General features: G+C 38.7%; 1 protein-coding gene across 1 annotated transcript; it reads left to right on the plus strand.

The window, feature by feature from the left end:
- Positions 1–7229: 7229 nt before the first annotated feature.
- Positions 7230–14965, plus strand: LOC144050633 (uncharacterized). The gene is made up of 5 exons (XM_077564052.1): positions 7230–7288; positions 8150–9057; positions 12169–12340; positions 13736–13905; positions 14229–14965. Exons 1-5 carry the CDS (start codon positions 7267–7269, stop codon positions 14373–14375), a joined length of 1419 nt encoding a protein of 472 aa, XP_077420178.1. The 5' UTR covers positions 7230–7266; the 3' UTR covers positions 14376–14965.
- Positions 14966–15844: the final 879 nt, after the last annotated feature.

Raw genomic sequence — 15844 nt, forward strand, 5'->3', positions numbered from 1 at the left:
CAGAGGATTGAGGCGTCATCTATCGTCTGCCAAAAACAACGTGCTGACATCGCTCCCCCGCAAAGTTCGCCTCATTCAATGGCCTTAACGAGCTGTTCTGCCGCAAACTGAGTGAGCGACAGATTGGTGTACAAGATGCACACTGAGCAACTACAACTGTACCCTAATGTTGACCACCCTCAGGGAAACCATTCATTTCATTTCTTTTTTTTTTCATTTGAATTTGAATTTGAAGAGTTCTTTTCATATGAAAGTTGATACGTCTTCAACAAATAAGAAGAGTCTAGTTGCCTTGACTTTGTTGCAAACAAAATGCACGTTGCCAAGAGGAAGATTTGCAAAGGGCAAAAGAGACCTAACATATACATTGGCTAGATTTAATAGTAAGACTTGTCTTTTTTTCTGCTCCTTTTCATTCCACATCAAAGAGTATTTTTTTATATTGTCTTTTTTTTCTTTTACAAATGATTGAAATGGAATAGTTGAATGATGGAAGTTATAGTCACATTTTCATTTTGAAAAAAAAAAACTGTCAGATTAATACTCATGTTTTTAATGCCAGTCCTAATTAACTAGCACAACACAAATTCTAATGCTGGCACTGGCTAAAAAAATCCGGAAGTCTAAGTCCAAAGCTATATTGTGTATTATTAAAAAATATATATATTTATTTAAGGAAAAAAAAGAACATTTTTATCAAAAAAATATACCGGTACATGAAATTAACTGTACATGTGATGCTGCCGATAGCGCCACTGAATTCATTCTTGTTAGCCCAAATTTTCTTCAACGCACACACGTGGAGCAGTCGCTGTCCGATGACTTCATCTGTGACGTCATTTCAACACGTTTTGGACTCTTAGCTACAAACACGGGTTTGGGTCCACCGTGAATACATGAATATTGTTGTTTGAGAAGACAAGCTCAAATGAGTCTACAATGATGAGTGGTAATTGCTGTCATTTACTGTTTAGCTATCAGCCATTTCCCCTGGGGGAAATCTTAACGAGTATTTAATTAATGACGTTGAATCATTTATGAGAATCCAATCTACTCACCGGATCAGAGAGACAAGGCGCGATGCAGCGTTTCACTTGGATGTCCCGTCTTTTCTTGTCCGCTTTTCTTGACAAAACACTTTGTCACATCTTCGTTGGTGGCGTCAATTTTCCTAATTAGCAATAAGCTAACTGGCGTAAGATACACAAGGCCAGCTAATTGTTCATTTAGAAGTATACTTTGACTCATTTAGCCATTTTCAGTAGTAAATTAAATTAAAATGAATGAATTAATTAAATTACCTAAATTAATTAATTAATTTGATAACTTCATTATTTTTCACATACAATTGCTACTTTTAGAAACACATTTTGCCACTTGCTGTCGACTGAAAATGACATCATAGGTGCTCAACAACCAATCACGGCTCACCTTTTTTCTGGGGTTGGTCATGTGACATTACAAACTGCTAACTGAGCCATGATTGGATGTTATCGGTTTCCTGAGCAAGTGGCAACATGTGTTTTAAAATGCATTGTACATAGAAAAATAATGAGGTTATCACAATTATCGACAAAATATTATCTTCTTGCTGCTGAAAATGGATGGATGGAGTCAAGCATTCGTTTAACATTTTGTGTTTGTCTTTGATTTTGGCTAGTTTGGTAATCTTGCCAAATAATGTTCCAGTTGAATTTTTAACAATCGACGTCTTACTGCATTTTGGATAATACTTAAAGAAATCAACCAATACATTTTTCAAATACAGTATTTCACAAAAGTGAGTACACCCCTCACATTTCTGCAGATATTTAATTAAAAAAAAATTAAACACTGAAGAAATGACACTTTGACACAATTAAAAGTAGTGCAGCTTATGCCACCTGATTTAATTAGCAACTAATGTTTACCGGTATCAACAGCAAATTTTGAAAACTCAAATAAAAATGTATCATAGCACAGTTCTCAAACACACATAATGGTTATGTGAAGCCCAATACCACAAAACCCTCTAAAGCTAAACATTTATTCCAGGACGCATCCTGACAAACACATAATTGCCTGTCGTCATTTCTTCACGTTAAAATGGTGACAGTAATGAAGCGCTGCCAGCGTCAAAGGCGACGAAGAGGATGAGGAAGGGGACGACTGTCATTCCCAACAAGATGGCGGGGGAGTGACAGCGCCGTGTCATCCTCGCTAAAAAGCACATTGGCTCCCTTCCTCTTTTTTCTGCTTCAATAATCAGTCAACAATTCACTAATCAGATCAACAGTGGCGGTGAAAGGAGAAAATAAGACAATTGTGACGATGAGGTGTTGCTTTATTTTTATTTTCAAACTTTGAGTTCAAACTTCAAAGTCAGCGGAGTTCATTTTATACTTCCGAGCAACATCGCTCCATGTTGCTCTGTGTTTACCATCTGTTAGCAAAGCTTTTTTTTTGTCTTGCGGTTAGGGATGCCGTGGTGGTCATGATGATGGAGAGGGGGAGGGACGGGAGTGGTGGGGAAGGGTGGGGGGGGGTTGCAGGTTTGTCAGACAGAGAGATAGATAAGCGGTCTTATCTTCTCCATGCCAGGCGCCGAGGCCCCGTCCAATCCTGACCCGCTTGAAACAATTCATTGACTTATTCACCCAAAGACCTCCACAAGTGCATTGAGGTGCAAGAGGGAAGACAAAAGGTGGAGATGAGGAAGAAGGTGTTGACGTAAAAAAGCTTGGATGACGCTTTCCCTTTGAAATGACGTTCTTGATTACATACCTCAGCACAGCACGTCCGATCGACTTTCTTTGTCTTTGCAAAATGTGCGCTGCAGAAATGAATGGAAATCAAAATCATCTTTTCTCGCGTAGGTAAACGTCTGGACAGGCTTAGCTATCGTGCAAAATGTAAAATCAAGTTAAGAATTGGTATATTTAAATTGGTTTAGCAATGGTTTTCTAATAAATAAAAGTTGTTGTCACTATTTTCCCTGCTCTAAATATATTTTTAATATTTTCCCTAAAAAAAACAAGAAAGAAGATTTTTTTTTCTGAAAGATCAGACACACAAACTAAAAGCTTTTTCTAAATAATAAATAAATAAATAAATAAATAAATAAATAAATAAATAAATAAATAAAATAAAATAAATGTTTTTTTTTAAATTAATTCCCATTTTGTTTTCTTTTTTCTTTTTTTTATAAAAACAAATTCCTCCCAAGATTATGTATTTTTTTCATTCTATTTTTATTTGCAAGTTTCTTTCTTGAAAAACAAACCATCCGTAAGATTGTGACTTTGTTTCCCCTCAATAAAACATGGATTTTTTTGTCAAGACTTTAGATTGCAACTTTTTTCTCTAAAATAGTATGAGGTTTCTTATGACATCACTCCAATAATAATTACTTTTCCTCCCCCATGGTTATTTTTTTTTTCTTGAACTTATCTTTCTCTCGTAAGAGTGCATGTTGTTCTTGAAAAAGCACAACAACATATAAGAGATTAAAGCTTGAAAAAAAAAAAAAATATTTAGTTTGCCTTTAAAACTCTTTGACTGCCAAAAACGTTAAATAACGTTTAGTATAATCCTATGGCGGAGTGCCAAAGACGTTAAAAGACGTTTGTTTCAAAACAGAGGTGAAACTAACCATTTTCTATTGTTGATTACTGAAAAACGGAATAAGGTAGAAACAAACTTTTTTTTCTGATGAAAGATGAGAGTCCAATCTTTCATTTGGTAGTATGTGTGTTTCCATAGTCCAAACACATAATTTTCTATGGACCTTGAAAGATCAGTCAAAATGCTTAAAATCGGCTGGCACTGGGGACAACCCGTTTTCTGAAAACGTCTGGCAGTGAAAGAGTTAACCCAAAAAAAATGCCTGTATTACTTTTAAGCTTTTTATCTCGAATTTTTTTTCCCCTTGAAAAAAAAAAAATATATATTTATCTTAACAAAAAGAAGAGATATGAGGCACATGCCACAACAACAGTGAACGAGGTCCTACTGATTTTTGTCCATGTTGAACATGGAGCCATGGAGGCTCTTCCAGGGTGATTGATGGGCCCGCGACAACCGCATCGGCGACATCTCGACGTCCTGATTGAATAAACATATCCCTCAATCAGTGACGGCCATATCATTCAACTGAATACCCACAATTCACAGCAGGGTCAGGGAGTCACCCGTCGGTCAATTGAGAGAGTTTCCGTAATAAAGCTCGCGCTTAAATTCAATAGCATTGGAAAGCTAACAACATGAAGCACAAGTCAGAGAAACGCGACGAATGCGCCCGGCTGGCAGGATGTCTGTCAGGTCTGCAGGCCGCCCTCCACCAATCGAGCAGCTAATGAGATGGGACTGTCGCTACCATTAGCTCACAGCTATAAAGCCTCTAAAACCATTCAGCTAATCAAAGTCTGACGTAATGGACGTGGTCAGAGGCCACCCAGGCCATCTTGTGCTTTTAAGACCACCATCAACCACTACCACCCTCATTTTGGCCTCCCAATTGGTTTCAAATGTTCGTAGACAACTATGGCCGAAGAAATCATCGATACAAGGGTCAAGCTGGAAATGGTTTCAGTCACATTTCCAAAATGTCAGAAAAGAAGTTAATTGCTGTGCAGTGCAATAAAATTAAAATAAAGCAAAATTATTCATCAATTTGATGACGGTACAAGAGAAAGCGATAGCATGAATATTTTTAACTATCATACAAGTATTTTTTTAAAAAAGAAGTTAGCCACTTGTTAAAAGAAACAACACAAAATTTGATGATATGGGATGGAGGCACACACACGATGCAAGCAAATACATAAACATATTGGCACACACACGCAAATGCACACGCCAAAGCACACACAAGCACGGGATTTGCTGATGAGTAGTCCGGAACAATTACTGCTATCGTGTCATCTTAACTAGAGGCAGATAAAGAGGCAGACCTCAAACCACCCCTTCCTATGTCCCTTTATGCCCCCACCCCACTCTTATTATTCCCATCAACACACACACACACACACACACGCATGCATCCTCTTCATGGCTATATCAACATAATGGGCGATATGCACGGCAACACATTAAGTATTTCCAGTGGAAAGCTGGAAACACATGGGATTAATACTGGCCCATTACTTTCGATTGTATTATGTTACTATCTTCTTAATTTCCCCATTTTATGGCTGATACAATGCCACATCCACTATATGGCGCACATACAGTATAATTAAAAACGGGTGGCCGTGTATGCAGCTAGAAATCCAAAGGGTTTGTTGTGGCTTTAATTTAATTTTCTATTATTTTTAAATAAAAATATTACTACTACTACTACTAATAATAATAATAATAATAATTTTGTATTAATTTATTATTTAATTTAATTTAATTAGTTTTAAAAAAAAAGTATTCTGTGGTAAGCCAGCTTTTATTATATCAACTCAATCAACTTTTTATTTCAACACTTGGGTTAGGGTTAGGGTTGAGGTTAGTTAGTTAAATTGCTTTGCCAACACTTGCATAACTTGAGCAATTTGAGAGGCACACACACACACACTTCTGTTTGCCAGTCTTCGAAAAGCACGTTGTATGAACAAAAGAAAAAAAAAAGTTGGGGACCACACTGGTCTAGTTTAAACCTTTGGAATGTCCAATTATGTCCCACAGAGGGCAGCATTTTCCCAGAGATACAAGTGTGTTAGTCCACTTACTTCCTTGCCTGTGTCTCTCTTATGTCTACTTAACGTGACTCTTGTTCCCGTTTGACAGGCAATCAGTGAGTCATTGTGGTGGTTTATTTTTTTATTATTTGAAATAGCATTATAATAGCATTTATGTTTATACTGCATTTTTTCCAAACAGTTTTGCAGTATTTTTATTAATATTATAGACTATTTGTATTTTCTATTTTGTTTTTAATTATTGTAATATAATTATATTAGTAGTATTTATTAGTATTTGTTATTTTTTATTTATATTTGTATTAGTGTTTCTACTAGCATAATTAGTATACTGTTTTTCCAATAGTATTACATATTGTTTTTAGTTTGTTAGTATTCTGTTTTAAAAAATATTTTGATTTGTCATTACAGTTATTTTATTTAGTTGTTCTAAATTTGGGACACATGCACACTCATTTTGGTCAAAGGTTAACAATTATCTATATGATATCATCAAACATTTTCCTTCTCAAGTTCAATTGTTCCAGCAAAATAAGGTGAACATCATCCTCGGTAAAAACGTCGGATCCAGTGAGCTGGCACAACAGAGTAGCCATAAAAACAAACAATGACAACAGAGCGCCAATGACACGTTGGTCATTCTTTTGCGTGACTGACAAGCGCACGCGCGAGAGTAAGTCGAAGCTCGTGCCTGTACCAGCTATTGAGCGCCAGCGCCAGAAGAATCCGATTGGCTGGCACGCTAGTTCTAATTGACCAATAAAAAAGGTGGTTACAAGCTCCCTCGTGTACAGGTGTTTCGTGCATTCACAGGGTGATTTTGTTTTTTCAATTGATTTATCCATTTGAATCATTTATAAATTGATTTATTTTCAAATACTAATTAAAACACGCTAGTAAAGTATAATAAGTACATATTTTTCTTTTATTAAATAATCAGTTTATTAGTTTAAAAAAATAATTAATAAACTAATTAATTAATTTTAAGTAATAATAAATAAATACAATAATACTATAATAAATATTACAATCAAAACAAATAACTATGACACCATCATTAAAATAAAGTTTACTTACGCATGATACTTATTTTTATAACTTGGCCGCTCAGTCTGTAAAGTACATTGCCTCTATTACCAGCAGGTGGCACTGTAGGACCGTTTCATTCTGATGGTTGCGCATAAATGACATCAAGCTTGTACACTTTAATAAAGCATTCTCTTCTATCTAGACAATTAGCAATTTAACTCTAACTAAATGAAAACGGGGTACATCAATTGTCTGTGGCCTATTAACTGATCTCATGAGGGTCTTTAACTCTTTACTGACATTCACAGTCCTTTGGATGCACCTGTAAAATCACTGCAGTATAAATGAGTAGAGATTTAAAAAAATAAAAAATAAAAATGAGAGAGAGAGAGGAGACACACAGGAAGTGAGGATGCTGAGCAGTCAGTCAAGGAATAAATCCAAGTTTATTCAGCCAGTGTGTGTGTGTGTGTGTGTGTGTGTATAAGTGGGCATCATGATGATGATGTTGATTATAGTGGTAGGAGGGAATCACACTGACTCCGCACACTGCAGAGTGGCGGACGCAATCATGTCGCACTACATCCTGCCAGGTAAGAAGAATCATTTTCTGGTTGTTTGTTTGTTTGTTAATCATTTTTTGTGTCCTTAGAATATCACTTTGGAGCTGCAGAATTGATCAATTTATCATTGAGTTTGAGAAAAAGTATTGACTAAGTGTGTTCATCTTTTGATTTTAAACATGCATGAATTCCTGAGTCATATTTTCGGACTGGATCAGATATTCATTGCAGCATGATAACAGGACAAGAAGGTCTGGTGATTTGTTGTTTTACTTTGCTAGTGTTGAAAGATATATATATATATATATAAATCAACTGTTGACAAATGCATAATTTCATTTTGGAAGCGGATTGTATGGATTTTTGAGTGGATACGAATAATCCACAGCGGGTCAATCAGATACTTCCTCCAGGGAAAAAACAAATCATAATAATGCAGGATTATTTTAAGGCAGTGTGAAAGGAAATCATTTCTCTTGAGCCCGTTTAAGACAGATCTTCCACAAAATTGTTGTTTACAAGATTGTGGTCGCTTACTGATTGGAAATCGAAATAAAATCCTGTAATTATAATATCATATGCGGACGTTTGCAGTCTGGCTGTCAGGAAATTTAACGTGTGCTCTGTCTGGCTTTTTGAAAGCGATACTGTCATTAGTGTTTATAACAGATGGGGGACATTTCCTCATTGATCTCATTAAGATGACTGGAACTCATTTAGGCCTCTTCGATATGTCAGTCTAGTCCCCATGGCCTGGTTTGGTCCTCGCCATCAAGTGTCCACAAAATCCTGCAAGCATGCTTCAGTTTATGTATGAAATGTTTGCGTTTGCCAAGAAAAATGCAACACAGATTCGAAGCAGTTCTCAGAAAAAATTTTTTTTGCCTGTAGTTCATCTGCAGGTTCTGCTGGCCGTGCTCCTGGCCATCTTCTGCTACTGCGTGGTGCTCGCCTTCATCCTCTGCTGCAGGCCAAAGAAGGGCATGACCTCAGAGGACAAGCAGGCGGCCATTCCGTGCCCTCACCCCAACGAGCAGGTGACCGTGACCGTGACGCCGGCGATGTGCACTCTGCCCGTCCGGCAACAGTACGAAGAACTGGACGGCGACGTACTGGACTTCACCTGCCGGAAAAGCAGCTCCTCCCCATCCGAGGACGACCTCAGCGATCTTCCGTTGGATTCCAGGTGCTCGTCTCCACTACGCCGCCTCAGTTCGCCGCTCGTTCCTTTGGCCTCCCATAAGAATTCGGGCCACAGTCGGGCATCTTTGCCCTCGCTCACTAAACTGGTTCCCAAATCTCGCTGGGTGAAGGGACGGCGCAGCACCGTGAGTGGGGAAAGTTTGACCCACCTGGATGCGGTGGCTCCGTCGCAATATGGCTCCATCACGTCCTCCATCCCCGCCAAGCCGGCCCCCTTGCTCCACTTCTCCTTGCTCTACTCCTCAAATGGCACCCTGGTGGTTAACATCCTGGGGGTGTCTGGTAGGAGGCGCAGTAATCGGGTTCTGGTGCGGGCTAGCCTACCGCCACTGTGCCCAGTACCGTTCCAGGTGGCATCCCGACGCAGTAGTTTCAGCCCGGAGCTGCAAAGCCAAAGCGTGGCGCTTCAAGCGGGCTCCTTGGAGAGGCTGCGGGTTTGCACACTGAGGCTAGAGGTCTACGGTCGCGATTTCTCGGGCCTGCGCGAGATGGCGCTGGGCGTGGTGGAGCTGCCCTGCCAGCACCTGGACTGGGAGCCCGACACAACGGCAACCTGCACTCGGCACCTCGGCCCCGCCAAAAGTAAACTCAAGAAGGTAGCGTGAAGCATTTTTCAGTTTATACAGTGAATGTTTGAGTTTGTCAGTAAGCCTATACACACTAAAAAAAAAGAATTGTTGAAGCAATTTAAGATTACAAATTGAATTGTTGACCAACTTAATAAAATTGCTTTAATTGGTAACACACAATTTAATTTAATTAATCAAAAGTGAATATGTTTTTTTTTTGTTTTTTTTTATATGAATATGTTAAGTTGAATGAATCATTAAATTTAATATATTCACTTTGGATTAATTTAGTATTAACTTCATTTTGGATTAATTTTGGATTAATTTAATTAAAGTTACATTACGTTTAATGAATGAATAATTAGTTAAACTTAATATATTCACTTCGGATTAATTTAATTCAATCCCAATTGTTCCCAATTGAAGCCATTTTATTAAGTTTGTCAACAATTGAATTTGTAGTCTTAATTTGGTTCAACAATTCTCTTTTTAGAGTGTACATGCAACACAGATGCAAAGCAGTTTTCAGTAGCAATGCTTTTTAGACTAAATATGTGAATAGTTATTCGCAGTAAAACAAAATTTTCAAAGTTTATGTAGTAAATATTTGAGTTTGTCAAGAAAAATGCACCAAAAATATGAAGCAGTTTTCAAAAATGGGTTATATGACGAAATGAATTCACATAAACCCAAAATATTTTAGCACGTTTAAATTGACGAAAAATATGTGAAGCATTTCTAAGGAACAGTGCTTATGATTAAATATAAATTCAGTGGTTTACAGAAAGCTCGATCCTCCCGTTATAACAATGAATATTTGAGCGACCGAAAGCAGCTCCTGTTTTTTAATTTATATGATAAATGTTGCCTTTGTCAAGAAAAAAAGCAACACGGATGCAAAGCAGTTGTCAGAAACATTGATTATTCATACAACACAATTGATTCACAGGAAAGCAAAATCTGCAGCTTCATACAAAAAATGCTTTCATTTGTGAAGAGAAATGCAACACAGATGTGCAGCACATCACCACGATTACCCCTGAACCTGGATGAAGACATTTTTCGTCAATTGTTGCTTCCCAGTGCACAGTAAGCCCAGTAGACGCATGCTTGGTTGACTTTGATATGGAAGAAGAAGCTTTTGGGTGCAGAAGCTGTTATCACTTCACAACAGCCAGCTTCAAGTCCCAATACTTTTGTCCAGAGTGATTCATCCACGCAAGCTTATCATGTTCCATGCATGTCGCTAAACGGCACCCACTCAGCTGTGACATCAACTAGCTCCGTGCTGCACTCTTGTTCAATTCAATACAATTCAAAGGTCAAAATGAGCAGCTAATTGACAATGCGCCCGTGCCGGAAGTCTGCCAAGGCGGACGTGAATAACTCGGGAGATTGTGACGCCAGCCAAGTCTAATTTTTGTGAAAGCCTGTCCCGCCCGTCGCTTTAACCTCCCGATCCGAGTTGACTGATGCGTTTGGACGTGTACGTGAGTTGCAGCGCCGGTGACGTAACGCCGGGCGCCCACGCACTCGATTTACGACTCCAAGTCGATCTTTTCAACTCGGGTGCGCTCCGTGGATTTGATGCATCTTGCGAGTGACGCCAAACAGTCAAACACACGATGATTTCATCAGCAGAAATGCAAACACAAACGATTTCCATCCATCCATCCGTGCAGGCAGCCTACCTTCAAGTTTCTGGAATGCGGAAGGAAGTTGGAATACTCGGAGAAAAGCCACGCATGCGCACAGAGAACATGCACATTCCACACGGTACGGGGCCCTGGTCGGGATTTGAACCAAGAACCTTACAACTGTGATGCTAACATGCTAACTAGTTGACCATACTTTCTAAAATGCTATTTTATTCATTTGTTGTTGTTGTTTTTTAATTAGCGCATACATAACATAAGGAATTGTTATTAAACGCCGTCAATCATTTGCTGCATATTATCTCTTCATAAATTGAATAGTGACCTTGGCAGACTAAAAACGGGAATTATCTTTTGCACAGATTGTTTCAGCAATCGAGCAAGCTATAGCTACTAGCTAGCTCCTGACGCTAGCCTACACTTAAAAGTAGTTATCATGAATAGAGAGATTAATTTTACCGTATCAGTGTCAGCCATCTCCTCTTCTTCTTTTCATCCAGAGTAAAGCGGTAGTAAGATATCGTTTTATTGACTGATATATTATATTATTCAATATTATATATTGAATGTTTCTGTTATTACAACACGGGACACAGTACTGCACCATTATATCGGGAGTTGGTTTGGACACGGAAGTGACGTGTTCGGCTATAATGACGTAGCCACTAGCCATCCCCACACACGTCCAAACACATTTCGGCTAAAGCTAATTTTGAACAGTACAGCTCATCTGAATCAGAAGCCGATTTATTGACCAAGTATGTAAAAACACACATGGAATTTGTCTTCACAGTCACAAGCCATCCGAGAAACAGGAAGAGGGGGGACAATGACCAACAGAGGGAGACATAACGCGAAGGCTGCCGTTTTGCCACTTAAAGCCCTCAGTCTCATTGACGAAAAAAAAGAAAGATGGAAAAAAGAGGAAAAGGAATAAAAACAAGGCCCAATTTGTGCTCCCGTAAAGGGGGAGCAAAGTATGGACCTGGAAAACAATTTACAAGTTTTGACAAACTACCTGAAAAGATGCCTAAAAGTTGGCCTTGTACTGCAAATGTTTGGAAATTTGAAGTTAAGAAAATCAGGTACAAAACAACACAAAAAGCTAATATGCTTAAAAAAAAGAAGAAGAAGAAGAAGCTGCTTTCATGTATAACATCCAATTACCCTCATGTCGTAAGAACACTTTGCATGAGTCACCACATGGCAAACAAGGCGAAGCCAGCACGCTACTTGAATTAACCGTATGAAGAGTCGGCAGGAAGTGATGTCACATCCTTCATGAACGGTCCTTTTTTGGTGCATCACAACCCCTGATGGTACGAGCCAAAAGTCACACTAACCCAAAAGCAAAGTGAATGGGATCCATTCTTTGTGTATGTTTCCGCCACAGATCATGAAGAGAACATCTGCAGACTAAAAGACTGATTTTAAAGTGTGACTTAGATCGTAAAAATCCTGTTCCTGTGCTGTTGTTCCTCAGAGTGTGAGCTCGCAGGACACGTGGTCTCGCAGGAAGAGCTCGCTGTGTGCGCCGCGCTCATTGGGCCAGCTTTTTGTGCTGCTCCAGTACCAGGTGCCGGCCCGCCGCGTCAAGGTGTTGGTGCGTAAAGCCGAGCAGCTGGCCAAGCTCACGCGCATCCCCGGAGCACCAGGTAACATCGCAAATCACAACAGGTGGATGATATTTGATATTTGAGGCCTGCTGCTGACTGAACTTGAGGTCACAAAATAAGATGCACTCCAATTAAGATATTATGATGCATAACGATTCGCTCCAGCCAAGCCCGGCCGGCCCTGGGCATAGGCAAACTAGGCGGTCATGTGGAGGGGGCCAAATTGCATGGAAAAAAATTAAAATAATAATTTTCAAGTCAAGTTTATTTATATAGGCCTTATTCACAAAAGAGTCTCAACGGGCTCCACATGCCCGCAGTTGACAAATATTTTCCCCAAAAAAACATTTCCAATGAAAAGGTCCAAGCCCTCAGGTGCTGCATTAAGAAAGCGGCAAAAGGAGGAGGAGGAAAAACAGGCCCAGGGTAGAGGCATGTATGTCAGTGTGCTATTAAATATTATATATCTATATATTTTATTTATTTATTTATTGCCACGGGGGCAGGCGGGGGGGTCAACAATCTGCATTTTCACCTAGGACACCGAATCACTTAGAGCCGGCCCTGACTCAAGTTACTAATGCGATATGAATCACCATCACAATAAGATTTACTCAAAAAATAAATTAATTAAATAAAAAAGTGCTGTCACTATTGAATATTTTTAGGATCGATGAATCTATCGATTATTTAATCGATTGATCAACTAATCAGTGTAGTACAAAAGCATTTTTTCCCCTGATGTTTATTAACCAGTGATTGGTGTTTATTTCGTACTTTGCATTCGTATAGTGATTAAAAAAATTGATGATTGCGTTTGTTTATTTTGATTAAAAACAGAAGATAATCCGTCTTCTTTCATGAAGGAATCAGTGAACAATTACTGTTGATATGCTAAAATCAGAAGATTTGGACAATTTTAATTTGAAAAATAGTTGTCAATTATTTTGATAATCGATTACTTGTCGATTAATTTTGACTGCTCTAAAAACAAACCAAAAAAATCTAGTGACTAGTAAACTGTGAGTACGCAAGGGATTACTGTACTCCTATTACAGACTATGACAGAGAATCTAAACATAATAATTATAGTCTTGTTGTATAACTGTATTCGGAATCGGAAGTCAAGTCGCTTCCCCTCGCGTCTGCTTGGCATCTCATTTCCAGCCTCGCTTCACTGGCGCATGAAGCGAAACAGCAAAACCAGCGTTGACGTTTTCCGACGAGTTCATTCCACTTTGTTGCCCCCAGAGAGAACCCCCCACGCTTCCAGGAATGTGTCACCACCATAAACCACACATTGCTTTTGAATTATTATGCAATCCAATTAAAACGCTTGAGTGGATTAAAAAAAAAAAAAAAAGGGAAGCCGCATTTGCTTTGGACCACTGACAATGCTGATGCTAAATACTGGTGCCATATTTTCCTCCTCAGTCCACTACGTCATCATCAACTTGCATCATGATGGCAAAGTGATCAGCAGCAAGGAGACCAAAGCAGCCGGCGGCTGTTCGAGTCCCGTTTGGAACGCTCCCTTCTTATTCGACTTGCCGCCTGGCGACGTCGCTCATCTGCCGTTGCTCTTTGAGTTCATCGTCATGCAGGTAACCAGAAACAGGATTTTCCAATTTCCAATCATGATGCAATCCACTTAGTTTACAATTCCAATTACTCAAATTAGAATGTGAAACGCACCAAATAGGATTCGATTCACTCCACTCTCCAATTTCGATGAAATTGACTCCAAGTGCGATGTAACTCACTGCAATTGCAAGATAAAAGGATGCACGATTGCCGCAAATTACGCAATACAGCACATTTTAATTACCAAGACATTCATGATTGCAGTCCAATACAATTCACACCTATTACGATGTGACGTAATAACATTCCAATACTGATTACGATTGACTCCTCCTTCTCGCAGGGTCGTCTCTACACCAAGAGCAGCATTCTGGGCCGCGTGCTGATTGGTAGCCATGTTTCGGAGGCGGGCCGAGGACACTGGAAGGAAATGTGCAGCCGGGCTCCTGGAGAGACCGCTCGTTGGCACGCCATCCAATCAGATGTGTAGTAGGGCTAGTGATTGATAGAAATTTGGATTGATTTAGTTTTGTTGATTCCTTTGTAAACTGTCTGTTCATGTATCCTTTTTTTTTTTTTTTCATTTTCCAGTTCCAAATATGTCTTTTATATGCTGTAACTTTTTTCTTACATTCCGTATGACACCATTAGTGAGGTTTCACTACAGTGCGGGTACTTTTTTCTTCAAGGTGTAATTTGGTGAAGAACATAAACTAAAGCGTGCATTTCAAATGATAAAATTAAAATGTTGTTGTAAAGATGCTACGATGCTAAAGGCAAGTTAACTACCAGGTATCAGCATGAATAATCAATTGCTTATGAGCTACTTTTAGCATCATTAAACTGGTATACGTAGCAGCAGTGTAGTACATTGGGGGAGGGGCTACTATCATACCAACAATTGCGACATGTGGCTAAAATAAAAGTTTTTCTATACAGTGAAAAAAAAAATGAAAATGATGCACTATTGTATGGTAAAATGTACTTTTAAGTATAATTTGCGCAGAAAAATGTCTAAAGCTTTAAGCTTTGGCCCAATGAAAATGTTCATCATCATCATCAATAAATCATTATACATGATATTTTTCCAAAAGCCTTTGTACGCTTTAATTTTAAAATGTGGTGGTTATCATTTGAATAATGCAAATTTTAGATAAAGTGAAATTCACCCCCCCCCCCCCCCCCCCCGACACAATTTAAAAAAACGTTTGGCTTGAAGTAGCGTTATTATTTTACTTACAAGCACTACACAAGCACATGATTAAATAATCTATATTTCTCTACAGAATTGAAAATGAACTATGTCCTTATGTTAAAATGATCTTCTTTGTCCATATATTATTTCTGTCATATTTGCAGTGCGTTGTTGACTGTGTTGAATTAAAACAAGAACGCAGCAGTGACGTAATCTCCATCCAGCGGCCATATGATGTCATAACACGTCAGCCAGCACTTGTGACATTTATGTGTGGTGTGTAATATGCCATGTTATTTAAATCAAGCATAATGTGAAACATTTCATGACTTGGTACATTGGAATCTCCTCCTCCATCATTTAAGTTGCCCATCCCTGTTTAACGGCATGACTGAAAATAAGTCATTTGATTTGATTTGTTTTGAACATGTAACATCGGTGGCACATAATTCAAATGTGTTAAACGGACCTTCAGATATTTTTGAGAAGAGAAAAAATGACATCAGTTTACCACATTATAATCATGTGCAACCAATTATCATTTATTTTCAGTGACATTTAAAATGTAGAGCAGTAAATGTGCAGTCTCGCACAGAATGCCTTCCTCAAGTCTAAAAAAAAAACATTATTCTGAAAGTGATTTTACAGCTCCAAAGTCAAACCTTTTGCTTTATTTCCTGAATTTTCCACATGTAAGAAATGATCAGTCAGTGGGTCCGGTGATCTCTGAGTCATATTCCACAAATAACTCCAACCTTTTCTTA

Source organism: Vanacampus margaritifer, chromosome 4 (genome assembly GCF_051991255.1).
Source record: "Vanacampus margaritifer isolate UIUO_Vmar chromosome 4, RoL_Vmar_1.0, whole genome shotgun sequence".
In the NCBI taxonomy this organism is placed as follows: domain Eukaryota; kingdom Metazoa; phylum Chordata; class Actinopteri; order Syngnathiformes; family Syngnathidae; genus Vanacampus; species Vanacampus margaritifer.